The sequence below is a fragment of the Crocuta crocuta genome, unplaced genomic scaffold (assembly GCF_008692635.1).
Source record: "Crocuta crocuta isolate KB4526 unplaced genomic scaffold, BGI_CrCroc_1.0 scaffold273, whole genome shotgun sequence".
Classification (NCBI taxonomy): Eukaryota; Metazoa; Chordata; class Mammalia; order Carnivora; family Hyaenidae; genus Crocuta; species Crocuta crocuta.
Genome location: NW_027529425.1, coordinates 7051065 through 7078617, shown reverse-complemented (window position 1 = coordinate 7078617; position 27553 = coordinate 7051065). Strand labels below are relative to the sequence as shown.

At 50.7% G+C, this 27553-nt stretch overlaps 1 protein-coding gene across 13 annotated transcripts in view; it reads left to right on the top strand.

The window, feature by feature from the left end:
* The window catches only part of SUN1 (Sad1 and UNC84 domain containing 1), a 51691-nt gene extending 27002 nt beyond the window's left edge, over positions 1 to 24689 (top strand). For 3 of the 13 annotated variants that reach the window (XM_077758803.1, XM_077758811.1, XM_077758799.1), the window contains 17 exons: positions 2541 to 2738; positions 3297 to 3380; positions 3655 to 3765; positions 4827 to 4925; positions 5454 to 5547; positions 6073 to 6131; positions 6254 to 6420; positions 6844 to 7083; positions 9902 to 9988; positions 11063 to 11106; positions 13453 to 13588; positions 15183 to 15434; positions 15975 to 16059; positions 18713 to 18828; positions 20995 to 21162; positions 22546 to 22638; positions 23044 to 24689. In XM_077758803.1, coding sequence (XP_077614929.1) covers positions 2541 to 2738; positions 3297 to 3380; positions 3655 to 3765; positions 4827 to 4925; positions 5454 to 5547; positions 6073 to 6131; positions 6254 to 6420; positions 6844 to 7083; positions 9902 to 9988; positions 11063 to 11106; positions 13453 to 13588; positions 15183 to 15434; positions 15975 to 16059; positions 18713 to 18828; positions 20995 to 21162; positions 22546 to 22638; positions 23044 to 23157 — 2147 coding nt within the window. In that variant the 3' untranslated portion in view covers positions 23158 to 24689. The remainder of the gene's footprint in view (positions 1 to 2540; positions 2739 to 3296; positions 3381 to 3654; positions 3766 to 4826; positions 4926 to 5453; positions 5548 to 6072; positions 6132 to 6253; positions 6421 to 6843; positions 7084 to 9901; positions 9989 to 11062; positions 11107 to 13452; positions 13589 to 15182; positions 15435 to 15974; positions 16060 to 18712; positions 18829 to 20994; positions 21163 to 22545; positions 22639 to 23043) is intronic. The other 10 variants (XM_077758800.1, XM_077758802.1, XM_077758801.1 and 7 more) reach the window with 10 other exon arrangements.
* The last annotated feature ends 2864 nt before the right edge of the window (positions 24690 to 27553 follow it).

Sequence of the window (27553 nt, the reverse complement as noted above, 5' to 3'; positions counted from 1 at the left end):
GAAAATGCACATAATGTAAAAAATTAACCATTTTAAAGTATGCCATTAAATGGCATTTTTTAGTACGTTCACAATATTGTGCAACTCCCACCTATATTTTGCTTTTTTGTACCTATGGAAATATGTACTCTGTTTTGTTTTAAATGCTAGTATAGTACATACATGACTTTGCGACTTTTTTCATTTTATGTGCCGATTGAGAGTGACTTTATTTCCGATACCTGTGTAACACTAGTAGCATTTATGGTTGTACCAAATTCTATTTAATCGGTGTCTGTCTAGGTGGATATTCAGGTTTTTCTGTTTGTATGCCTTTGGAAACAACGTTCTTTGGGTGTTTCCTTGTGTGTACCTGTTTGTGTATGTGGGCAAATCCTTCTATAGGGTAGATAAACTAGAATATGTGTGTTCGAGGTTATGGACCCATGTGAGCCACATGGTTTCTAAGTACTGAACCCTTTGAGGTTCCAGTGAAGTACACCTTGACGAAATGTGTTTTGTGGTTCACATCAAAAAGGTTTACGGTTTAAAAGGCTTGGAAGTCTTTGCCTTGGGACAGCTAGCCATTCTCTCCAGAGCAGGGCACTGATGGGGTGTGTGCAGAGAGACAGACTGGATTCCTCCTAGGAAGCTGGGAACTTGGGAGGCCCCCAGTACCCATGGGCCCTTTCACAGGGGAGCACCCAAGGGATCTGCAAACAGATCCATCCATGTTCTCTGTCTTGCCTCCTAAGGCAACACGTAAGTCCCCCAACAAAAGGTACAAGTTAAAGATAGGTCATTGCTCCAAAACAAGTCCTGGTGGCTTAGAGTAGCATTTTGCTTCTTGGAGCAGCCTCAGGCTCTAGAGAAAGAAGGACTTAAATGCTTGCTTCCTTTGGGTAAGTGGAGCAAAGCCACCGGGAAGTGGTGTGGCTGTCACCAGGGGAACGGCTGTAGCGTGACACAGCTGTGGCGCCAGCTGCACGTGCTGTCCCTGAGCTGAGCAGCTGAGATGTGAGGGCTTGGCTTTTTTTATTTTTTATTTTTTAATGTTTTGTTTATTTTTGAGAGAGAGAGAGAGAGAGAGAGAGAGAGAGAGACAGTATGAGCAGGGGAGGGTCAGAGAGAGAGGGAGACACAGAATCCCTGTCTTTGGCTCCAGGCTCTGAGCTGTTAGCACAGAACCTGACACGGGGCTCAAACTCACCAACAGTGAGATCATGACCTGAACCAAAGTCGGACACTTAACCAACCGAGCCACCCAGACGCCCCTGGGGGCTTGGCTGTAAATAAGGAGAAGCTGCTCTCCCGAAGAAACCATAGCAATTAAATAGTTAAAAAACTGTTCCCACTTGCAATTCCTACGTAGATATCATTGCTGGGAAGAAAAGGATTTTGTACGATTTCAGTTTAAATAGATTCTTCCAATTGACTTCCTCAGAGACCGACCACATTGCTGTCCCACCAGAGCAGCGCAGTGGTCCTTGCCCCACATACTCCTGCTGGATCTTCCTTGTTCCTGTTTGAACTTGTGCTCATTTGGTGGGTGAAAAAAGGAGTTTAAGGGTTTTTGATCATCAGTGAACCAGACCATGTACATTACCTCTTAATAAGTTTTTTCTATTTGTGCGGAGCTTCGTAGCCAGTTTTTGCTGGAGTGTAGGACAGGAGAGTGAGCTGCGTGGGGACCGAGCCCGCCTTCATTGGGTGCTTTTGGTGCTGCACCCCAGGCCACAAGTAGCCTCCATAAAAAAGCTCACCTTGTTACTTTAAAATCATGCGCACTCAGACTGCAGCAGCCCCAGCCAGCTTCCTGCCGCGCGCTCGCCAAGGGCCCCTGACCGGGTGGCATGGGGGCCTGGCTCAGAAGTGCTCCCGGGCAGGCCCTGCTGTGCCACCAGGTCTCCGCGGGGAGGGGGACGGAGACCTGTCCGGGATGCAGAGTTCTGGCACCCGGAACTTGCAGACTGTCGACCTTTAGGTTAATAGAAACGGCGTCAACAGAAATCACGTTTTATCTTCTGAAGCCCTGGGCCCGGATAAAAAGTCGAGGACTGCAGGGGCTGCTGGCTGAGGCCTTCCAGAACTGAGCCGCTCCTCCCCGGTGCTCCTGGCAGTGGTTTCTAGAGCAGGTGTCCCTGCAGCTGCCAGTCGTGTCTGTGGGTCCTTTCTAGGCAGTGACAGTAAACTGGGCGGACCAGAGGCCATCTGAGGGAAGGGCTTTGAGCAGTATCTAGACTTGGGGGTGTAGGTCAGCAGAGCTGGGGTGCAGTTACCTCAGACTGGCTGTTTTGTGGAGGCTCGCCTGGGACAGGGCTCTGGCATCGGGCTGGTCTCTACGGGTTTGCCATGTCGCTCCCATCTCTGTCAGGAGGCAACACGTACCACACGAGGCAGAGTGACATTTGCTGTGACAGCTTTTCTCAAGCTGTCCCTGATGTACATTTGAAAAGCTGGTTCTGCTCCGCCCCGAATGAATAACTTGGCTCCCTGACTTCTGAAGGGAGTAGATGTTGGCTTTGTGGGAAGAAATAACTATGTTCACGGTTTTTCAATAGGCGGTGCCTCTTTTCACCTGGATAGGATTTTGTGGCTGGCCAAGGACACTTCGTCATCCTTGTCGTCATTCTTAGTCCACCTTTTTCGAGTGGTTTTAATGAAGCTCAATTATGAATCAGGAAATTACAAATTGAAAAGTTACGAATCAAAAGATCGTGAATCAAAAAGCTATAAGTCAAAAAGCCATGAATCAAAAGGTATTTAAATAATTTTTTTCCTCCTTTTCCACATAATAATGCTTTCAAGGTGGAGAACACACCGCTCTTTCTGCGTGGCGCTTCATCCCTGTTTTTCCTCTCGTGCCTTTACTGCGCACTTTCTCACGGTGCTCTGGGTCTTCCTATAAGGGGCATATGGAACTTTCTAACGTGCTGCTTTGGTTCCGTTTTCTGAAAGTGACTTTTTAAAAAGTCACTTTTTAAGAAGTTAATGTACTCAACCTTTGATTCTTCTTCCCTTTTTACGGCAGAAATCATTTATTGGAATGGCATTTAGAATGTGGTTCTCAGTCCAGTTTTACGGAGGCCTGTCTCTGCGTTGGCTGTGGGTGTGTTGCTCAGCCAGGTGGGGCCTCAAAACCTGTCCCTGGCACAGCCTGTCGCCTGCCTCGCCTGTGCACCTGAGCCATCGGCCACCGTGCAGCCACTGGCCTTGGCCTTGCGTGCGCTCTGGCCGTGTGGCCTCCGTCAGCGCCTTGGAAGCGTGTGAGCTCAGCCTCCACGAGCGTCTCTGAGCCTCTTTTGCGTGTATTGCAGCTCATTCCAGTCACTATGGGACAGTGGATGTAGGAGGGCTTCTCAGAGAGGACGGCCGCCTCAGTGTAAATGGGGAGTCCCTGTGTAAGTATGGCTTCGCCGCGCGTGGGGACGCTGGGCGTCAGCAGTGGCTGCCACAGTGGCAGCGTGAGACCCGGACGGTCCCCTGGGCATGCGGTCCTCGCCATAAGAGGCGCCAGCAGCCCCCAGATTGCATTTGCTTTGATATAAACATATGTGTTTTTCTGCATAATTGAGTTTCCTAATTTTTTCAAACTGCCATTGTCATACACAGTTGAGAGTGACCAGGTCTGCATGGCAATCTGTCACATTAACTGCTTGTCACCACCACCCACAGGCGATGACTGTAAGGGAAGGAAGCTCCTTGAGACGCACACAGATACCAGCGCGCGGTCCTCAAGGCCAGAAAGGGTGGCAGGGGCCATTTGGCACATCTTTTCTTATGCAGGTTGTCTCTCACACCTTCTTGTTTTGTTCTTACTGTGTTCTTCACAAACGCTGTGGCTCCTTGTTTGTTGTGTTGTAAAAACTGACAGGAATAGTCCTGACTTTAGTTTAAAATACAGTGTGTCTCTCTCAAAAGCTCCTTTGTAATGTACCCAGTGTAAGTTAAATGTATGAGAAGTGACTTACTTGGGGCGAAATGAAAGGTGTACAGAGGCTGGTTACCCTCCCGGGGTGGAGTTTATGCTTGCCCCACACCCTGTCGCATCGTCCCTGTGACTGCTGTGTCCTGAGCCTTTGTGACATGGAGGAGTACATGCAAAATTAGATGTTTTCTAACTTACACCTGTAAGTCTCTTGCTAAAGGGGCACCTTTTTTAGACAGCTTTTTTGTTTCTTAAGCTAAGCTTCAAAAGCAATAGTCTTTTAACTCTTAATAAAGCATAAAGTGATAGATTAAAAATTCCTGTTAAATGATATTTCTTTTCATATCAGGAATGTTGGAATTAATAGTGTCAGGAGTCAACACGCAAACGCGTATATAACTTTCAGCAGTTTTTCTGCCTTATGTAATGTGTAATGTTTGATAACCAAAGTTTATCGTCTTACTATCATCCAGTGGTACTGCAGTTGGTAATTTCAAAATCCTAGAAATGTCACTAGAAAGTGTTAGCTTTTAGGATGATCAAGTGAAGACCCACCTGTGTGGTGTTTGGGGTCACTGAAGCCTCACCTAGTGGCTACAGACTATCGACAGATCTGTTAGCACGCGGTGGGCCTGGGGGGGGCCACCCACCGCCCACGGGGCTTCCTCCAGGGGAGTCCGCATTGCCTGCGTTAGGAGGACTTCAATGTAGCCCCCTTTCATAAGGGAGTCTCAGAATCTCGCTTGGACTTTAAATAGCTGTTTTTTTCTCCTTAAGAAAGACTCTTGATGTAACTGATTTGAGAGAATTTTGGTAAAATGGATCCTAGTGGGGATTTCTTGTACTGTAACTATGGAGAGCTGGTTTTGCGGTTTGAGTTTTGAGTGTGTCCCTCTTGCACACATCTTGTCTATCACAGGTCACCTCTTGGTACAGATGCTGCAAAGGATCGGAGCTTCTGGATGGTTTGTGTCGAAGACACTGTTATCGCTTCTCTGGCTGGCCGTGGCTGCTCCAGGTGGCTATTCTGGCTCTGTGTTAGCTCCCTCCAGGGCTGTGGGCAGTTAGGCCCCTGTAAGAAATGCTGTACCTGACCAATGAGTTTCATTTTCGGGTTGCATGCTTTGATACTTGATGTAACGTGTTTTGTTCTTCATTACTCAGACATGTTAACACACTGTGCCTCTGGGTACCTGAGCATCTGTGTTTCTCCTCTCTGTTGTGTCCTGTGTAAGTCTAGCTGCTTGATGTAACTGTAATTGAGAATGCATGAACTTGGGGGTTCCCCTTTTTATCTGGTTTCGTGTATCTGTCCACGTTAGATACTGCTTTGTGCTTACTGATGTCCCTGTGTTTGACTGTACGGATATTCCTGCTGTGATAATTGCCATCTTTATATGCATCATCCCTACTTCATCTTAACATACTTTCATGACGTTGTTAAGTTTCTTTGTGCTTCTCTTTTGGCCTTCACAAAAACTGTCTATTTAGGAATTTGATTTTCCGAAGAGCATTTCTTTAGAATGTTTGGTGTTTTCTCTTTTAGGGAAGGCAGCCTCTGGAATATTCTGGTGGCTAGGCATTGGATGGTACCAGTTTGTTACTTTGATTTCTTGGCTGAATGTGTTTCTTCTTACAAGGTAAGGAAACTGGTATCCTGTCAACTCAGTGTTTTTTGTTTTTTTAACATTCATTCATTCATTTAGAGACAGACAGCAAGGGGGAGAAGGGCAGCAAGAGAGGGAGAGAGAATCCCAAGCAGACTCTAGGCTGTTAGTGCAGAGCCAGATGCGGGGCTCAAATTCATGAATCATGAGATCATGACCTGAGCCAAAGTCAGGAGTCAGACACTTAACCTACTGAGCCACCTGGGTGCTCCTCAGCTTGGTGTTTTTAAAGAATTGATTTTGTGGCGTACCTGGCTGGCTCAGTCAGGGAGCGTGCGATCCTTGAGATCAGGGTCAAGTGTCCAAGCCCCACTTAGACACGGAGCCCACTTTGCAACCAAACAAGCAAACAAGTGTAACTGCATTTTTAATACTGTCAACTGTCATTTTGAGAAAAAGGTGGGGTTATTTGGTATAAAATTATGCAGAGCAGTAAAAATGGAATGGTGACCCTGCCTTTTCTTTTTCCCGAATTAATATTTTCCTTTTTATTCCTAGGTGCCTTCGAAACATTTGCAAGTTTTTAATCTTGTTCATTCCATTATTACTTTTACTAGGTAAGTAGAATTCCACCCACTTACCTTAGACGGTTAATATATACATGTAAAGGTGAACATGAGGGAGAGAACTGAGCATCTCAGTGCACGTTTTGCAGAGCACTGTCTATACACACGTGCAGCTGGTCCGTGTCCTCTTCCAGGTGCAGGTCTGTCCCTGTGGGGCCAGGGTGACTTCCTGTCAGGCTTTCCTGTGCTCAACTGGACACACGCACATGGAACCCAGAGGGTGGACGGTCCCAAGGGCACGTTCACACCTGATGCGCCTCACCTGAGCCGGCCGCCAGAGGTAGCCACCTAGATGCCCCCCTCTCCGGCTTCCCCGTCTGTACTCCTCAGGGTGGATTTTCATACTATAGGGAACAGGCACCCTGTTGTAGAAAATGTATTGAAGCATCAAAGAAGCAAGCCTTAAGACTTGATCCTTAAATGCTCTGATGTAGTTCTGGTGATGCTTATTTAAGAAATCTCATTCAGTTAATTTTAACGTAAAAAAATAGTGTTCCCTACTTTGGGGAACACAGAGTACATGAAGAAGAAAATGCAACCCCCATATCTGCCACGTGGGGAAGACCCCCGATGACGACCATCGTCATGTGTGTTCATAGCGTTTAGGGGACCTTTCGCTGCAGTGGCTAGTGTTGTAAGATTATTTGACACCAGACGTAATTTTCCATGTGTGTTGTGGTTGCAACTTGCTGTCCTGCTGTAGGGTGGCGACGAGGCTTTCCCCCGGCATCCGATGAGTGGGGTGGAGAGGCAGGTGGCCTCCTTGTCTGGACAGTGTCACGGCCACGACGAGAAGCTCCAAGGACTGGCAGCTTTGCTTCAGAAACTGCAGGCACGGGTAGACCAGCTGGATGGCGACGGCCAGGGGACGCTGTCCCGGGTCAGAAGCGTGCTAGGGCAGCACCTAGAGGACGTGCGTGCTGGCGCACTGCCGGGCCCCCAGGTGATGCTCAGGACTCGACTGGGGTCTCTTCTCTTGGTGGGGATGAGGAGAGGGAGGGGCGCGGAGGTGACAGCCGGCCGAGCCTCTTGGTGGTTGGGAGCCGCGCTCTGCCCCGTGACCAGGTGCCGCAGTGGGGTCTTTCGCTCTGGGAGGCATGCTCTGGGTTCCCTGCTCTGCAGTTGGCTCCTGGCCTGCGTTTTAATCTGAAAATGGATTGAACGTCGTAATTCGGTGAAGTTTCACTGCAGCTGGGATTTGCTTTGCACTTCCTGTCAATACTGATTTGAAACATACTGGTCTGTGATCTAAATACTCTCGTGGTCACGCAGTGATTAGGAGGAGCTCTCCTCCGCGTGGAACCCTTAAGAAAAATGCTGTGTTTGTTTGCTATTCTTCTCAAGGACAGAACAGTCAGTCCAGGTTCCCCGGAATGGATGTTTCTTTTCTTAAGATCTAACATGAATATTTATTCAGTGTTTAGATTCTTTGGGTTGAAATCATTCAAATGTGGGTTGCCCCTGGCCCCAACGACCTACTTCTCCCTAATGTCCCCTGTCTCAGCAAAGAGCCCCCTCTTCACACAGCTGTCTCTGCTCCCTCCCTGGTGCGCTCGGCCTCCAAGCTGGGGACCCCCAAGGCCCTATGCAGAGCCTGGTCCCCAACCTGGACTTGGCCTCGGGCGGAGCACTGCCCACCCCATTTGCCTCGCCCGATCGCCCCGACCACCACCTTCCCCACCCACCATTCGAGTCACTGTGTTCTCACACCCGATGGGGACCGCAGTGAGTGTTAGTGGAGTGAATGGCCCTTGTCTTGACTCGGATTTGGCCTGAGTCACGTCACTGGTTGTCATTGTAATGCGTTGCTAGTGTGGGAGGATGCAGAGGTGACGGCACAGTGGCTTCTCTGCACGGCCCCCGCTTGTCCCCCTGCTTGTCCTCCCACTTGTACCCCTGCTTGTACCCCCTCTTGCATCCCTGCTTACACCCCAGCATCCCCCCCCAGTTGGCTCCCCATTTGCCCCCCACTTGCCATGCTTGGAGTGTTCATTCCTGCTCTAGGCGCACTTGGCGTCCTCAGTTGTTGCTCATTTTCAGTTTCTCAACTGTAAAATTGGGAGGACTTGGGTCAGGCCCGCTGGTTCAGTTAGGGCTGGTCTGTCCTCCTGGCCGGCTAATGTAGATGGAAAAAGTAAATGGGAACTTGGCCAGCTTTTTGCAGACAGGACAGGAATAGTGGGAAGGGTTGAAGTGCATCCATCTCAAGACAGATGCTGGTTTGAAACAAAACAGCTGGACCATTCTAGGTGGCAGGTTGTGAAATCTGTCCCTGTGGGCAGCACATTTGCTGGGTGAGCAGAATCACATCAGGTAGCGTGTTGATCTTGAGCATTTCCTGGCTGAGGCAGCCTGAAATGCTGTCACCGCTGCAGGGGTGACAGGACCTGAGCTCCTATTGAGCTCTTTTAGTTATGGTTTAGTTCCTTCTCTTGTGGAGAAAGAAACAGATAAAAAACCAAACACACAAACCCAAGAACCAAATTGTCTAGTGTTCTATAAATTATCACATTTTATGCATTCTGGGCTCATTTTATTAAATTCATGCTCTAAATTAGATTAGCTTACGTACAGGTTTCATCAGTTTTTCTTACCTGGTTTCTAGCGCTAACCTGTGTGCAGTGTGATCACGACGCTGGTCGCAATGCAGGACAGGGTCCTAGGCTGACAGGGAAGTGGCCCACACTCGTGTCACTGTCTTGGTCACCTGATACTTGGGATGTGTGTGTGTGTGTGTGTGTGTGTGTGTGTGTGTCGCGTCCGTACCATCAGTCTTGCCCCCAGCTGCCTGTGGTGATGCAGAGTCAGGTCTTTGTGGCACCGGCCACATTCAGGTGCCCGGTGGCATGCACAGGGGGCCCCTTTCATCATGGCCTGGTCCTGTTAGGTGGCGGGCAAAGATGATGCCCAGCGTGGCGGCGAGGAGCCCACAGCTCCATGTGGGTCAGTGACCTGGGTTCATCTTGCCCTGTGGCCTGCATCCCTTTGTTCTACTTTAATCTTATTTTTATGTGAATTTTTATATCTCATTGTGGTTATAATTTGGAAGAGATGGGGTATAATTAACAAATGGAACTTCCAATGATGAAAGTATCATATCCCTTTCTGTTTCTGTGTCTTCTGGCCTGGGTCGTAGTCACTCAGGGGACATGATGCCTGTCCCTGCCATCCAGTTAGACAGTAGGCAGCGAATTTTCTAGCTTTTGCCAGAGAGCATAGCTGATGGTTTTTGTGGAGCTTTACTTTCCAAGAATTGCTGACCAAATTGGTGGGAAGAGGTTGAACAGACTGCATTTTTTCCGTAGTTCACCTGTGCTGGAAAAATTTTCTCATCTGATGCGACTGCCAGTGTCCTGTCCTGCAAGCAGGGAGAGGAACTTGTGTGCACAGCACTTTGTCACTTTTGTCACCCGGTGCGCTCTGCTGCAGGCCGTTGCAGGGCGTCGCGGGGATGCCCATGTGTCATGCACCCAGGGGGCAGCTCACATGGTGGGGGCCCTCCACGTGGGTGTCCCCTGGAAGTCGCCTGTGTCCACGTGTTTGCTCGCATCTGGAGAAGCGGGAGCGTGTTGAGCACCGGCGTGTGCGATCTGGGGTTTGGGGTGGAGGTGAGGACCTGGAGGGGCCCCAGGATGCCTGGCCAGGCCGTGACAGGGTGCCCTCAAGTGTTTGGCATTCTGGACAGATACAACTGCCAGGTGTTTGCTGCTCAACACCCTCTTCCACCTGCTCACTCGTGTTCCTTTCCAATTCTCTCCAAGAGCGACTCCACGACCTTTCGCCGAGAGCACGAATCACGCCTCTCACACCTAGAGGACGTTCTTGGAAAGCTGACAGAAAAATCTGAGGTATGCGTTCTCAACCTTTTACTCGTGGCCTCAGCAGTGAGAGACCCTCGTGACGGGCCCACGTCGTCACATTCCTCGGCCTTTAATGTGCCTCTTTTGGGGACTTGTTATTGTCCTTTGTAAAACTGAAAAATCGCCTGCTCCTCATAGTTCCCCTTTACCGCGTCAGTGCTTCGTAGGTGTGTCTGCCCCCTGGACTCCAAGGCGCATGAGGGGACCTGAGCCCAAGCGGCAGCCGGGGGAACCGAGCTGTGGCCCCCCAGGTTCCAGGGCCCCTCCCTCTCCTCGATGTCCCACAGGCCCCCCACTTTGACAAGATTAGTTTTCTGGTGGAAAAGCTGTTACTATTAGGTATCGCGGAAGGCAGAGGGGGGAGGCCACAATGCTGGCTCTGATCTGAGCCATCGAGACCACAGGGCACTCAGATTTGGGGTCATCAGGCACCTCGGGTCCAGGGTGGGGCCATGGGGCAGCTGCCGTGATCCTGCCCAGGGAACCTGCTGACCACAGTCTCTGCGGCACTGAGGGTGGGGGGGCAGCCGGAGAAGGAAGCAGGAGGGCAGGGACGGCCTTCGTTTTGCGCGTGAGGACTCCCACCTGTGTTCAGTTACACTTTGAGGAGGCACAGTTCTTGGCTCGCCGTGGCCTCGTGAGCACCTGTGTCTCTGGATAGAGCATGTTCACAGTCACATCTTCGTGTGTGAATTTGTCATTTCCTCATCCTGCCACATTCAGAAAGGACTTGTCGGAGGTGGTAGCAGTGTTTGGCTTCTTGGCCTGGGTGCTGAGTACAGGAGCTGCCTGTGTGGACCGTGCATCAGGCTGTTCCCAGTGAGGGCGCAACACTCTCTGAATGCACGTTGCAGGTCTGTCGATAGTTTTCTATCGACACCTGAAAATAAACACCCCTCGCCTGCCAGCCAGCAGGCGGCATGGGCTTGGAACCAAGGGGGGAAACCCACAGGTCAATGTATGTAGTTCCCTACGGAGGTACATGGTTAAGCAGGGGTATGATCTGTGACATGGTAGTGTGTAACTCTTGTGTTTAAACAGATTCTTTCTCCTACTTTTTAGGCCATCCAGAAGGAATTAGAACAGACCAAGCTGAGAACAGCAAGGTAGGATAATTTTGAATAAATTCATATTTTGCTTTCTGTGTTTCCTTGTTATGTGGAACATAGCGCTCATTTAGCAGGGCGCTATGTGCACCTCTGGTTACTGGGCTTTGTGGGTGAACACATTCCCAGTGGCGTCTTTGCCGGCGATCCTTGGAGGCACCCGAGGATGGAGAGGCTCCCTGCCACCCTTGGGGCGTGGTTGATGCTGGGCCTTGGTAGGAGGTGGGCCTCCCAGCCTGGACTCTCACCACCTTAGCAGCCTCTCAACGCGGGCCAGACCCCTGCCCTCCAGGACCTCCCGTTTGTATGGGGCCTTCTCACGTGCGGGATGGGGGCTCTGTGCCACCTCTGGGCAGTGTTTTGGCTCCGAAACAGCCCTGTCACCAAGCGGTTCCCTGGGGGTGTGCCGCTCGGGTCCTCACTGCCCCGGCCTTTTCTCCGGCACCTTCTTAAGTTCCCCCGAATCCTAGAACTGTGCGGGTTCCCTTCCCTTGACACACTCAAAGCTGCGTCTCATTTTCTACACACTCTGATTTTATCTCCATGGTCCTATGCACAGCCCCCCATTGGTGTGTTTAGACGTGACACCTGTGCCCTTCTGTCACTCGGTCATTCCTGCGGCTCCACGCGGGGGACCGGACGATGAGCTTTAACTTCGTACATTTATACATCCTGTATCACTGTTTTAGACCCCATATATCCTCCCATCGGGACGGATATGAGTGTTAACAACAGCACATCTTACTTGCCTCTCAGAGCCTGTGTTTCCATAAGAGGGTGTGTTGCCGTGCCGACATGTGGATGCTAAAATGGGTTTCCTGGACTCTGCTGTCTGGAGACACGCAACATTGGCAGCTCACCAGCCACCTGCCCCCACCCCAACAAATAAAATACCGCAACATTTTGCATCATAATGTACAATTCCTACGTAAAAATAGGAATTATTAAGAAAAACTCTGAAGTCCTACATTTTTCACTTCAGTCATCTGTTCCAGTAGCATGAAAATTTCATATTCAACATTACTGAATTTATCTCTTTTCTGATGTCTTTTTTATAGTTTTTAAAAAGAGATACAGGTTTTATTTTTATTATTTTGAGAGAGAGCACATGCTTGTGAGCAGGGGAGGGGCAGAAAGAGAGGGAGGCACAGAATCTGAAGCAGCCTCCAGGTTCTGAGCTGTCAGTACAGAGCCCGACATGGGGCTCGAACTCGCGGACCATGAGATCATGACCTGAGCAGAAGTCTGACACTTAACTGAGCCACCCAGGTGCCCCTATTTATTCTTTTTTAAGATGTGGGTTTTACACCTCACGCTGGTCAGAGTGGCTAAAATGAGCAAATCAGAGGACTCTAGATGCTGGCGAGGTTGTGGAGAAACGGGCACCCTCCTACACTGTTGGTAGGAATGTAACCTGGTGCAGCCCCTCTGGAAAACAGTGTGGAGGTTCCTCAAAAAATTAACAATAGAACTCCCCTATGACCCTGCAATAGCACTGCTGGGAATTTACCCAAGGGATACAGGAGTGCTGATGCTTGGGGGCACATGTACCCCAATGTTCATAGGAGCACTCTCAACAATAGCCAAAACATGGAAAGAGCCTAAGTGTCCATCAACTGATGAATGGATCAAAAAGATGTGGTTTATCTATACGATGGAATACTACATGGCAATGAGAAAGAATGAAATCTGGCCATGTGTAGCAACATGGATGGATCTGGAGGGTGTTATGCTGAGGGAAATAAGTCAGGCAGAGAAGGACAGATACCATATGTTTGCACGTAGAGGAGGATTAGGAGGAACTTAATGGAGGACTGTGGGGGAGAAGAAGGAGAAATGAGGGGAGACGGAGGGAGGCAAACCATGAGAGACTCTAGAATGTTGAGAACAAACTGAGGGCTGATGGGTATGGGGGAGAGGGGAAGGGGGGGTTGAAGGGCATGGAGGAGGGCACTTGTGGGGATGAGCACTGGGTGTTGTCTGGAAACCAACTTGACAATAAACTATTTAAAAAAAAGATGTGGGTTTTAAATATGAAATAGTTTTGAGTGCTTATTCCTACTACTGAAAGCGAGCCCCTGGTAGTAGCGTGTGTTAGACATCTTACCTCAACACCACGGCATATTTGTGCATTCATGTGCAGGCACTGGTGTGGGAAAAGGTCTCTTTGGGACTTGACTTGAAACGGATTTGACCTGAACAGTTTCCATGCTAAGGTGGGACGGGTCACTATTGACTTGTCTGCGGGGTCCTGGTTCCCTCCTCCACATGTTTATTGCATGCGTTTACTTTAAGTATGTGCGACTGGAGACGCCTGACTTCTCTCCTCCTCCCCTGATTTTCCAGCGGGCTTGAGGAGGAGCAGCACCTCCTTTCTGTGGTGAAGCACCTGGAGCTGGAGCTGGGTCGTCTGCGGTCAGAACTGTCTGGTTGGCAGCATTTGAAAACCAGCTGTGAGGAGGTCAGCACGATACATGGAAAGGCAAGTCGTAAAATGTTTTATCGTAGAAAGTAAATGTTTTAGTTAAATCTTCATTTTTATTAATTTCAACTTTGTTTTAGAACTTTTATTATATCTGATATTTTTTATTATTTGTTTTGAGAGTGTGCAGGGGAGGGGCAGAGAGAGAGAGAGGATCCCAAGCAGGCTCTGTGCTGTCAGCACAGAGCCTGATGCAGGGCTTGGTCCCACAAACCGAGAAATCACAGTCTGAGCCGAAATCAAGTATTGGAGGCCTGACTGACTGAGCTTCCCTACTTGAGAAGTTTTAAACATATGAAATAGCATTTCACACAAAATAGTTAGCGTTCAACCCTCCCAGAGTCCTCTCCGGCACATCAGCACTCCGGCATGCATCTTGCCATACTTGATGTGCAGATGGCCACTTGTGGACGTGGTTTGGGGGCTGGCTATTTTGTACGTGTTGTCACCGGCATAGATTCATGCTGCACTCTGAAGCTTCGCTTCTTGTTGTCACATAGCCCCATGCTGTTTTGGGCTCTGGTATCTTTATGTTGAAGAGGAAGTCCAGACATTTGTGCTGCATAAAAATGGAAAAAAAAAACATTTGAATGGTAAAAGCTATAAGTCAGAGTTGGACAATAGATTGGGAAAAAGTATTTACAGTACAGATGATGAAATGATCTCCACTCTGCAAGGAGCCCCTAACATTGTGGGAGCGTGACCCAGCACCTGAGCAGGCCCCTCGCTTCCACTCCTCGGGTTTGCAAATGAAAGTGAACACCTGTTCTCTAGCCCTCAGATCGGCAAGGAGGTGGAGGACAGCCTGGCTCTGGGAAGCAGGCTTCCTTGTGGCTGACGGGACTGTGGGTGCCCCCACCCTGTGGGGGAAGATCTTGGGGTGCAGATGCAGACTCTCTGAACCTGGCAGCCACACTCCCTGGAGGACCCCCACAGCAGTGAGAGCAATGGGCAGGCAGACACCAGGAGGCTGTGCTGCGCGTTGCAGAGTTAGTGCGAGAGGGCCCGCGGGGCTGGAGGCAGCGGCCCATCTATGACCGGGGAGCAGGGTGTCCGTAGTGCCAGTGGCTGGGCAGGTCTCCCTGCGTTGCTGTGGGGTTCTGTGCCCTCTCCTGGGCATCTGTCCACACTCTGTTCATTATGAAACCGGGGGGTGGGGAGGGAGAGGGCACAGGCCATTTCTGGCATCGGCAAGGTCACACGCACGTCGTTTACATGACTGCTTCCTTACTGCACTGAGTTTGCAGGTCTGGGGCTCCTTCCTCTGTGGACCCAACCCACGGGTCACCCCCTCAGCAAGTGCCTGCTGAGGGGCACATGCAGGGCAGCCGGTGGAGGGAGCCTCTCTTCCCTCAGCTCTCTGGGAGCACACGGCACTTGGGCCACTCTCTTTTCTTCTCCTATTCTGTGTAATGTATTCCAGCACTTTGGAGAGCTGCTCAAAGTTAACATGAAGGGAGAAAGTTGTCACATTTAGATTACGCGTTTTGGAGGTTGGTGATCCCTTTGAGGTGTTAAGGTGACGGAAGTGAAGCATTGAAATGGTTGAGTTAAAACACCAAATTCATGTTCTGCTTACTAATGTCTTTACCAGGTAGACGCCCAAGTCAGAGAAACCGTCAAACTCATGTTCTCTGACGAGCAAGGTGGTGCTCTTGAATGGCTGCTACAGAAGCTCTCTTCTCGATTCATAAGCAAGGATGACCTGCAGGTTCTGTTGCGGGATTTGGAGCTGCAGATCCTGAAGAATGTTACCCACTACGTTTCTGTGACAAAGCAGGGCCCCGATTCAGAAACCGTGCTGTCTGCTGTGCGCGAGGCCGGGGTTTCTGGAATAACAGAAGCGGTAAGTAGGCAGCAGGAGTGGCTGAGGTGTGCACTGTGGTAGGACTCCGACCTAGCTTCCCAGCTGGCGGATTTTGAGCTCTCACCCAACGAAGGTCCCACAGGGATGTGGCTGCCATCGCAGAGGCACACGGCGTGGCCTGGGGTGCGGGGAGGGTGCCAGCTCAGGGCGCCGTGGCTGCTGTGGCTGCCTGTCAGCAGCTCCCCAGGGGCCTGGGCACGTGAGTTTCCGTCATGGATGTCCCACCCACCCCACAAAATCACACAAGTTTCTGTGGCACCCACAGGTTCTCTGGCATGGCTACCTCCGTGACTGTGTGGGAGCCCTGGGTCGAGGGCAGCGCCCTCCCCTGTCCACATAGCGGCCCCTGTGGTCGGGCATGGGGCTGACATGGCCCGTGCCTGTTAACTCCCATACACTTAACTGAAAACGCCTTCCAATAGAGATGGGGGGGTCCTTCATTTCTTCACTGACACCTGAGTCTTGTCTCCTCTCTTCTGGGGCTCGGCCCCCACTAATGCACGGTACCTCTCTGTCCAGCAAGCACATGTCATTGTGAACAACGCCCTGAAGCTGTATTCCCAGGATAAGACCGGCATGGTGGACTTCGCTCTGGAGTCTGGTGGTGAGTCAACCGAACACTGGGGTCACCTGTTGCCAGGCTACTCGTCCCGTCTCTGCACAGTCTGGAACGTGCCAGAACGAGGTAGTCCCAGTGCCCTTGATTCAGAGTGCGGCCAGGTTCTCCCATAGACGGCCGGTGCCTGTGCTCGCACATCCGTGGGCATGAGCCCGGGTTACATTTGGCATCAGCGAAGCCCCAACATGGGGGCATTTGAGTAGGATTTTTCTAGTCACATCCAAGTGCCCCAAGTGTACCGCCATGTCCAAGTCCAAGTGCACAGCCACAGAAATTCTGCTTGATTATCCATGATCTTTTGTGTTGCAAAATGTCTCTTAAGCAGTGAAGTACAGTAATTGATACCAGAAAAGTGGTTTTTAGACGCTTTCCGAGAGCATGCAGTCACGTGAATACATGTGGTTCGGGTGCTCAGGGAGCGCGGTTTAAATGCCTGCTGCACCTAAGGACTGTCCTGGGTCCCCAACAGCCCCGGCCCTGTGGGAGCTGTCACTCGTGGGGGACACAGATGACAGGAAGTAACCATGAGAATAGCTGCTGCATGAGTAGAGCAATGGGGAAGTTGTCCTGCTTCCTCAGAGGAATAAAGGAGAAAACTGCGGTCCATTGGGTCAGGCAAGTGCTGCGTGCTCTCCTGCACAGGCCCAGGGCCCAGGTGTATCTGAACGAACAGAAGTGCGGTTCAGTGGGGGTCCCAGTGGCCTCAGTTGGTGGAGCGTGTGACTCTGGATGTCAGGGTCATGAGTTCAGGCTCTGCGTTGGGCCCCATGCTGGGCATGAGGCTTACTTTAAAAACTTAAATTCAAAAAAAAAAAGAATTTTGGGATGTTTGGGACAGCACCCTGGATCAAGCACAGAGTGTCTCTGTGAAGAAATGGGCAAATGTCTGTGCTACACAAGACAGGTGGAGACTCAAGGTGATGTAAGGTCTGTTTGGGGAAGGTTTGGCCACCATCTGTGTCAGAGGAATCATAGTTTTCTGAGTTTCTAAAAGTTAGGAATTGCAGACCAAGGGTTAGTGGACCAACATTTTCTCTTTGAGAAAAGGTTTTTTTGTTCTTTTTTAGAGCAAGTGTGTGTGTGCCTGTGGCCAGGGGCAGAGGGACGGAGAGAATCTTAGGCTTCACAGCTAGCACGGAGCCTGACGAGGGGCTGAGTCCCTGGGACCGGGGCCTGAACCAGAAGCCAAGAGTCCGACGCTCACCCGACTGCACCACCCAGTTGCCCCGAAACAGAGGCTCTTGGTCCGCAGTAGCCGGGGAGCCCTGCAGGACAGCAGTGATATGGTTTACCCTGACCCAGCCGCCGAGGGGATCCGAGCCGTGACGCCCGCTGTCTTTGTCTGTGCAGCGGTGCTGCAGCGGGCCCAGGGCCACTGTCATGAGTGCAGCCCACTACGCTCTTCCCATGGTGGATGGGGGTCAGGAAGGCCGTTCACTGGTCTCAGTGTGCATTTTGAGAATGACTTTTTTAGAATGTTGTGAGGAACACATTTTTGAAATTCAGTGATTTATGAAAACAACATTTTCAGTTCTGAGACATCAAATGCTCTTTTAACCGTTCAGCTGGGTCATTACTTACTTAGAAGCGTAACTGGTCCTTACAGATTTATATGTCATTAATTTGGAATTTTGGTAATTTTGATGAGGCTGAATTGCAGGTTCTGTCACTACCCAAGGCATGTATCAACTCTGTATTAGAGTGTCTGTACTTAAGGATGCTTTTTGTCTTCAGTGAGAATACGAGGTTTAAAGAGATAATACAAAGGTTCGGAAATTCAAGTCTGTTGATCAGTGAGGTCAAAATTACTTTCTCTTCTTGTCTGAGTTCCCACCGCCCAGGTCTACCCCCAGCAGCCAGAAGAGGTGCCCTTATACAGGGCCCAGTGGCCACATGTGCGTGTAGGTGTTCCGAGGGGTTCAACGGACGTCAGACTCAGGAGCCACTGCCTCTTAGAGTACAAACTTCTCAGGAGCTTTTATTTGTATTTGTATTATTTTTTAGTTTGTGCCTTGACACCAGCATCCTGTCTGTTTCCTCTCAAGGGGCAACCTGGACCTTTTTTTTTTTTTTTAAACATTGCTTTTTAACGGAGATACGATTCACATAACCTAAGCTTCACCCTCTGAAAAGCTATGATGTGGCGGCTCCAGCACAGTTGCTGTGTTTTGCAGCAGTCACTGCTGTCTCGCTCTAGAATACTTGTGTTACCCCAAGGGACACCTGCCCCTGGTAGCCGATGTGCCCGGTTCCCTGTGCAGCTGCTGATCCTGCTGGTCCCTGTGCTGTGCTCTGTTGACAAGAGCCCCTCTGAAAGCAGACGCGCCTGTCAGGTATCTCTGGTGCCTGTCAGACTTGTTGTTTGTGTAGAAAAAGGGACAAAAGCTCCTTGCAAGTCCCATAATGCAGAGGGGGGGGCCTCACTTGTCCCCAAAGCAGCCGTGGGCTCTGAACACCCAATTTGACAGAAATAAGAGTTAGCCTGGGGCTTAGCGTCAAGTAGGTGGTTCTTTGTGAGCTTGAGCAACCGGAGACCCTGTAGACCTCTGTGGGCACCCCTGCCACGGGGACTGGGTGCCCAGAGCCCCCTCCAGGCAGTCGGCGTGGATGCTGAGGCAGCTTCAAACTCTGCTTTCAGGTGGCAGCATCCTCAGTACTCGCTGCTCTGAGACGTACGAGACCAAGACGGCGCTCATCAGCCTATTTGGGATCCCGCTCTGGTACTTCTCCCAGTCCCCGCGTGTCGTGATCCAGGTGAGCTGCCAGCCGTGCCCCACCCCCCCCGCAATGGGGGCTCTGCAAACAGCCCCCAGCACCATTCCAATACCTCTGATCCCCTTGCTTCGGTCATGCGCTGTGCCTTGGTGCGCTGGTTCGTCCCCACAATCTGAGCAGGTGTGCTGCTGTGGCCATGGTCACGGCCGAGGGCCTTCCCTCATGAGACACGGGCACGCTCACACCTTGGGGAAGACCCCTCCCTGGGTCTGAGCCCCATGGGGGCCTGGGGGAGCCCTGAGCTCACACAGCACTTCCGGCTGCCTCTGTCGGGGTGTCCGCGGCCTGCCCTCAGCGCGCACTACTGCCGTGCACCCCGTTTTACTCGGTCACTCACGGAGGCCCAAGAGGAAGAATTGAAACTGTTGGTACATTGGTTTCCCATCGGTCCTAAAATGCTGCCTTGTGGTAACAACTGTCAGGAAGAAAGGTCAACTGATTTCTTTAGTGGGAACTGTCCATAGGACGGGGCACCCATGGCTGCAGGCAGGTGTGGGCCCCACGGCAGGTGCACACCGCCAGGCACGTGGCGGATGGCCACGTTCCCCCTGCACTGGTGTGCGGGAGCTCATGGGATCCCGGCAGGTGCTGCCTTGGCCACAGGGTCAGGCCCTTTGCCATCATGCAGCTGAGAGGCCTTGATGTTCCTGCCGTTGCCCCAGTACCACACTGGCCCACGGCAGCTGTGCCCGCCCCGCCTACTGGATTTGGTGGCACTTCCAGTGTGAGGCATGCATGAGCAAGAGAGTGCTTTGTGAGGAGGGCCCACTCAGGAACCTGGATGGGGAGGCTCCGTGTGCAATGAGATTGGAGGAGTAGGCGCTTGGCTACTTAGAGGGAAAGAGAATCCTTAACAAATCCGGGAACAGACTGCTCCGACCTCCATGACCAAGGCAGGGCAGCCAAGAGAGCGTCCCCCAGCCACCTGGGACTCAGACCCAGACTTTTTATAGAGGGCACAGCCAGGACTCACTGAATGGTGCCACCCTCCAGGGTGCTGGAGAAGATGTTCCCAGTGAGGGGACCCCTAGAGGCCCTTTGCTGTCAGAAACTCCCAGAGGGAAGTCCCGGGGACCCTCTGTGCACAGAGCCTAACCCTTGAGGACCCAGTCCATTTGCACAGGGCAGGCACAGATGATGCCTAAATCAGGAGCAGAGAATCAACCAAAACCAAATTCGAGTATGAGCAAACACAGGTGTTACCGTGTGCCTGCCCCTTTCCCTCCTGCTCCATATCACAAGCGGCTGCATGCCAGGGCCCCTGCCTCATTCACTCGGTGCATTTTGGTCAGCACAGCACATATATGGCTAGGTCCCCATCACAAGCACAGTGGTTTCTCTCGCAAAAATACCCATGCCTCTGTCATTTTATATTTCGCCAGCATACCTTAGGGACAGCAGGAGATTGCTGGGTCACAGGGTAGGTGCCCCAAGGAGCCCTGCTGGGTATTGCCAGCTTTCACTTCCTAAAGGGGGCACACTCTTAACTCCTGGTTCACTGACCGGTTCTTCAACCCCGTGCACTATTGTTGGTCATTTAAATTTGTATTTCTCTTGTTACTACGTATGGCAGAGCATCTTGTCTTATGTTTGGGGACTGTTTAAGTTTACTTCTTTTTAAAAAATGTGTTTTGTCTTGTCTATTTTCATTTAAGATGCTAGTTACCTTAACTTTTATAAAACTTACTGATATACTAGAGATGGTCGCCCCCTGGAGTTTTAAGTTGCGAATGCCTTTCCCCAGTTTGTCTTTTGCTTTTGCTTATGATGACTTTTTACTATGTAAAAATTTATCTTTTTCTACTTCAGTATTAATAGTGTTTCCTCTTGTTTCTGTATGAGTTTTAAATTGTCAAATACATTCTTAAGAGCTTGTTCAACCTCCAGGTGACTCTTAAGACATGGGTTTGAACTGTGCAGATCTACTTCTGCGCCTCCCTCTTGCTCATCATCTCTGTAGCACTTATTCTCTCTTGCTCATTTTATTCTAAGCATGTAGTATATCATACATGTAGAAAACATGTGTTAATCGACTTTATGTTATCAGTAAGCCTTCTGGCCAACTGTAGGCTATCAGTAGTTAAGGTTCTGATAGTATAAAGTTCTTTTAATGTATAAAGTTTGCGGTTTTTGTCTCTTTCCTAGCCTGACATCTATCCAGGCAACTGCTGGGCATTCAAGGGCTCCCAGGGGTACCTCGTGGTGAGGCTGTCCATGGAGATCCGTCCGACCACCTTCACTCTGGAGCACATACCAAAGACGCTGTCACCCACGGGCAACATCACCAGCGCTCCCAAGGACTTTGCGGTCTATGTGAGTGAGGCTGGTCCCGGCTCTCCCCCTCCTCCAGTTCGGGAACCTCCCTCAGCTGAGCCCAGAAAAGGCTGTCAAAACGAGTCTGTGCCCTGGTGTCCCTGTCCCATCCCCCACCCCCCCAACACGAAAGTTGGAAAAAAAACCCAGAATCCAGGCACCCAGAGAAATCATTGTTCATATCGTGGCATTTTTTGCTTTGTCCTCCTTTTTCTCTGTAAAAACCAGAGTCAAGACAGCACAACTCATATTTTATGATGGTGACGAACTGTCTGTACAGACCTTTAAATATGTAAAACACTGTGATGTAGCGAAGCCCCAGTGCACCTTCCAGTTGTCCGGCTGTCACCACAGCTTCCGCGTTGGAGGACGGGGCCACACCTGTTGGTCTCTCTTCTTCCTGTAAACTAGACACTCATGGTGGCACCACCCTTAGCCAGTAGCCTGGGGAGCAGAGGGGCATGAGCGTGCGCCTTACCAGTGCTTTACCTCGCTGAGCCCTCTGGTCCTAACCTCCGCTGACCCTCCAGGTGAAGAGAGCCGATGCCACCTATGTTTCCGTCCTTCATGTGCGTTTCCTTTTTTTGTAGACTCATTTTGTTTTTATTTGCTTATCTTACAGGAATCTTAGTTTCCTTACGGACGTCTGAGCTTTGCTAGTTATAAACGCTTGTCACACGTCCCTCTTATAACCAGTTCCCAGTGTGGCTGCCTCTGCTCGTTCTGTCACTGCTTCCACGTTTCGTATGGAAGTCCTTTCTGCTCTGACACACTCCAACGGTCGCCTATATTTCCTACTGCCTGCTTCCCTAATGTGGCAAAGCACCCATAAAAGTTACCCCCTTAGCCATTTTACGCATGCAGTTTGCCGGATTTGGCGCATTCACGCAGCTGTGCCACCACCAGCCATCCTTCCCAGAACTCTTCATCTTCCCAAACCGAGACTCCGTCCCCATTCCACACTAGCCCCTGGCACCCTCTGCTCTCCGTGCGAGCCAGCTGCCTGCAGGTTTACAGCCTGCTGACCTGTGTCACTGTCCCAGGCGCTTCAGGTGGCCCAGGGCTCCACCATGGCACGTGGAGCAGCATGGGCCACACGGTAACCAGGCGGTCCCTGCGGTCTGTCACTTCTCTCTTGCCAGCTTGCTGGTTCTGGCTGTGGTTTTCTCTTGCCACGTATGGGAGGAACAGGACCTCCCTCATGGGCCTTGAATCGTGCAAAGCCCTTAACCGCATAGTTCTATAATGCCCAGCAATTCACAGGGCTTCTGGAGAAGGCCTTAGGAATGCTTTAATCTCCCCAGATTGTGTTGAAGGGAAGCAGTCTTCACTGGTGCAGTGTTGTTTTCCCATTATTTAATGACTGTCTGGTTTTGGTTTCAGGGATTAGAAAATGAACACCAGGAAGAAGGGCGGCTCCTGGGACGGTTCATGTATGATCAGGACGGGGAGTCCCTCCAGATGTTCCACACACCGGTAAGGACGTGCACGGCTCACCTTTGGCCCGTGGCTTCCCGAGCCCCGACCTGCACTCGCCTGTCTCTTGGCTCAGCAGGACATGGCTGATCTTAGCAAAGCTGCCTGGTGGCGTCCACCTCTGAGAAAGCAAATCTGAGCTTCTTAACTCTGCCCAGACGAGCCTTTGTAGTGTGTATTTTGCTCCACACGCATGTGTCGTGTTGCTGAAGCTGAAAGTAACTCTGTGGCTCATCAGGACTCCTGTTTACCTGAGCTTTGTGTCCTGGGGTCCGTGACTTAGTCCACATAGAAAACTTAATTTTCCAGCTTGACTGCTTAGTCTGAAATATCATAGTTGGGAAAGTGATTAGACTTGGGGTGTGACTGAATAACTGTGATTTCCTCCACACCTTTTGATTTCAGAAAAGACCTGACAGAGCTTTCCAAATAGTGGAACTTCGGATTTTCTCCAACTGGGGCCATCCGGAATACACATGTCTTTATCGGTTCAGAGTCCATGGAGAGCCCATCAAGTAAACCCCTGCCGTTGGTCCCTGTACATATTGTATATACTGGGACAGCCTGACACACTGGACCCCTTCACGAACCAGGGCACAGAGAGTAACAGGATAACATCACCCCTAAATAAACGCTACCGACTGCCACTGGAAGTGGACACCCCGCTTGCCCGTCTGTCCACAGAAAACACTGCATGTCGAACGCGTAGCTTCACCGAGGTCTGCTCGCAACAGCTGATCTCTGTGGAAGTTCATTTGAATGTGTGGGTCACAAAGACACATATGTTGTTTTGGGGATTTGTTTTTGAACATAAAGCTCTTGATATTTGTATTTTCTTGACATCAGGAACAAAGCAAATGAAATTAAAAGGTCAGAGTATTTGAAGCTTTGATATTTAGCCTTTCACTGGCCCTTCTCAAGGACTTTTGGGGGCAGATTGATGTCACCTGTTCAATCCAGCACACATTTCTTTCAGGGAAAAACCACATCACCAAGTTTCAGTTGTGAACTCCTTTCTTCCAGGGTAGGATTTTTCCTTTACTCCACACCAGGTGGGGAAATTTGTGTGTTTTTCTTAGTTTGTTCCTACTTCTGAGAAAGATCCTGAGTTAGGACTCATAGGCTGAAAGGGGTCTCATGTGAAAGGGGGAGCTCAGGTCTCAAGGAGGCTCATCCATGGCAGCTGTCCCCAAGTCTGCGCAGCGGTCTCCACGGGACCTAGAACGCCCAGGCTTGTGGGTGTCATCCTTGTCGGGTTTGAATTTTGCTGCAGAGTAGAACACTAACTTGCTCCCTGTCTTTCCGAGTCTAAAGTCTCTCCACCAATGACAGTTACCCCAGGGGACTGTCCAGGGTAGCAAATTCATGAAACCATCTGTTTGTGATTATACTTTTTCCCACGGCGCCACTTTCTTCCCGCTTCTAGCCGGGATTTGCCTCTTACTAGGACTGTCGCCGTTCTCAATTCCTTGAGACTCCTTTTGTTTATAGTTCATATTTAATATTTAGACTATTTTACTGAGCAGACTTTATAAATGAGAATTCTGCAAGGCACTTAAAGTGTTACAGATGTTTTAAAAATTATTTAAGTTTTATTGGGTTAAGACCGTTCTTTTGGTGTTCTCATAAATACTGTATTTTCAGAAAAAGAAAATGATGGTGCTGACTGGTTTTCTGAAGAGTTTTATGTATACTGCACAACAGTCCTCAAATACATAAAAACTACACAAAGTAGCATTTTTTTTTCACTCTTTCTTAGAATTGGGACTAACTAATGCCTATGCAGTTAGGTCAGATAAAATGTATACAGATGTTTCATATATTACAGGATAAATCTATAATCAAAATTTCCTATATAAAACTAAATTTGGGAGTTGGGTGGAAGTATTTTGAATATTAATTTATTTTTAAAGATGCAAGATAGGACTTTGTGCGAGGTATTTTTGTAAATGCTTTTCAAAACACTTGTCTTTGGTAGTGCTGCTTTTGCTGCCCGCCAAATTGATAAGATGCTACTGAAATGTTTAAATAAAGAGTTTAAATTTTTAAAAGTGCATGTGAGGTTTCAAATGAATAACAAACAGTGTTATTTCTTTTCTCAATGTGCTCTGTTCCTGCCCCTGGGTTGTGGGGGAGGGAGCATGACATTTGCAAGTTTTTTCTGCTGCCTGTTCCCATGGCCTTTCCGCCCACAGCCAACCTGGTCCCCACCCCCCCAGGACTCCCCCAGGGCACCTCTCCGTGGGGAAGTCCCCTTGGGAGATAAAGTGAATTGGAAATAGGGTTGCTTGACAAGGAGAAAATCAGAAGAGATGGGTCCCCTCCAAGGGACATTTGCATCATCAGGGCATCTGTTGCTAAAGATGGGGTGCTAGACACGAGTTCAAGTCTAACCTGGGATTGGTTCATTCAGTCAGTACTTCCCGAATGCCTACTGTGTGTGTGAGGCACTGGGCTGAGAACCCCTAGTGAGCCAGGACAGGGGACAGAGCCCTGAGGCCATCCTCTGCCCGGAAGGGGCCCTTTAGGCCAGGACAGCCGAGGGAAAGCTGCACCTGTGTCTCCCTGACTCTGGATTTTCAGGAGCAACCAGTGTTCCCACACCGTTTTTATCCTTCTGGGAACACCTATGCCCACTAGCAAAAATAGGGGTGTGTATCACTGTTGTTTACACAGGACAGATGAGGACAGACTCCACTCCTGGGGCTGTGCCTCCCTGCCGACCTTTTTTCCATTGTGACAAATACCGTGGAGATCAATCACGAACTGAACTGCAAAGAAAAACGCTCTTCCCCCCCCCCCCCCCCCCCCCATTTGCATGGAGGGAGGAAGACTTACCCGCTCGCCATCTATGGACCTTTGGTTGAGCTGTCCCTATACAAACAAGGGGTTACAAACCAGGAGGGGCTCCAATCAAAATCCTTGAGGGTCTGGACTTGGTGGACACTGAGATCTAGGGGGGATGAAGTGCTCTCTCCCCAGTCCCTGTCGCCAGAACCCATCTACTGTCCTCATCCCCATCCACAGCCACCACCTCTGTCCCCATTCCCTGACCCTCCCCTGTCCCTGTCCCCAGAACCCATTCACTGTCTCCATCCCTGTCCGCAGCCTCCATCTCTGTCCCCATCCTGTCCCTGTCTCAAGAACCCATCCACTGTCCTCATCCCCATTCACAGCCACCATCTGTCCCCGTCCCCTTGTCCCTCCCTTGTCCCTGTCCCCAGAACCCATCCACTGTCCCCTTCCTTGTCCACAGTCTCCACCTCTGTCCCCGTTCCCTGTCCCTGTGCCCAGAACACATCCTCTGTTCTCATCCCCGTCCCGTCCCCATCTCCCACCAGACTTGCAGCTCTGCATTAACAGGTGGTTCCGCGTCCAAGTGAGCCGGCGACTGCTCATCCTCAGCAATGACTTGTCACCTCTACTTCGACCTTCCCTTGGTCCCAAACCCGTATCAAATCGGACCCTCACCTCCCCTGTGCGGCCCGCAGCCGAAAACGTGAAAACACAGCTCTTATTTAGGAATCTTTGCGTCCCAACGATTGCTGAACTGGTGGCTGTTTCACCTCAGGCCACCCTCCCCAGCCCCACGCCGCCCAGCCTCAGTATCTGCGCCGCANCGCCTGCCGGGCCTCCTCCTGTCCCTGCCCGGCCACCCCAAGCTTGGTCCGACATGTCCACTCTTGGGGCCCTGGGCGGGCCTCGCCCAGCCACGGCAACCCCGGGACCGAGCCTCGGGGTCCGCGTCCCCCGGCCGTCCGGNCCCGGCGCCGCGGTGAGTCCCAGGCGCCGGGCTGCGGGGCGCGGGGGCGCGCAGGGCTCACCACGCGTGCAAGCCGGCCTGCTGCGGGTTGTTTTCGACAAAATGAGCTTTTCCAGTGCGGCCCTGGAGTTTTGGCAAGGGTCGCGTGGCCTGCGTTCGTTTTCGTTCGGTAGCTGTGCCGTAACACGGCCGCTGCTGTAATTTCTGGGTGGTTCTTACACATTCCGCTAAGTTCTGCCTATTCTCTTCTACGGTTCGGGCCTCAACACTATGGGGCCGATCGTTGCGAGTCGGATATGCCTTAAAGACCATTTTCTAGGTGGTTAAATCTGTTCTGTGAAGTGCTTTTTTTTTTCCCCTCAACTGCCAGAGTCCGCCCTGTTCACCGTTTCGGCCTAGATGATTGTATTTTCTTTAAATTAAATAACAAGTTGGATCAAGGTTTTGGGGACTCGGAGGTACTCAGGGCTGCCCGTCCCCCTGCGTGGGCTCTTGGCTTAAAGGACCAGGTAGGAGCGAGTTGGTTGTTCTTCAAGAAGTCAGCCAAAGCCGTGAGTACACATCGGAGTTTGCGACATTAAGCCTCGGGGTCAGATGTCCACGTGGCAGGGGCTGTGCCCAGTGCTTGCCATTCTCAGGGTGTGTATGTGAATATTTCCCCAGTGATTAATCAGCAAAACTGCATCTTCCCAAAAATAAACAGTGTTTCTTGTTTTGAGATACTTCTGCCATGTGGAGAAGGAGTTGTCACAGCTATAAAGAGGCAAGTGTCTGTGCACAGGGAGTGTGTCCCAGAGTGGCCAGGGGTGGTGACAGAAAGCATGCCCTCCCCCAGCCCAGCCTTGACTTACTTCGAATTTCACGTCTGCTCTGCGACCGATGACCCACGACATCTTGCTGAACCTGTCTCAGCCTTGGCTGCGTCATGGGGCATTGGGGCGTCCCTTCGCCTCTCGGGAGTTGGGCAAAGTAAATGATCTGCCCTTGTCCTCCCTGGGGACGAAGTCAGTGGTGGCCTCTGTGGCCTTCCACAAGGCCTGAGGGAGATAGCTGGGAGCTGCCCCGTCTGCCAGGGTGCACTCCACACAGACCTGTTTAGAAACCCTTCTGGGCGTGTGGCTCTGGAGGAAGTCAGGGTCATCGAGTTCTCTT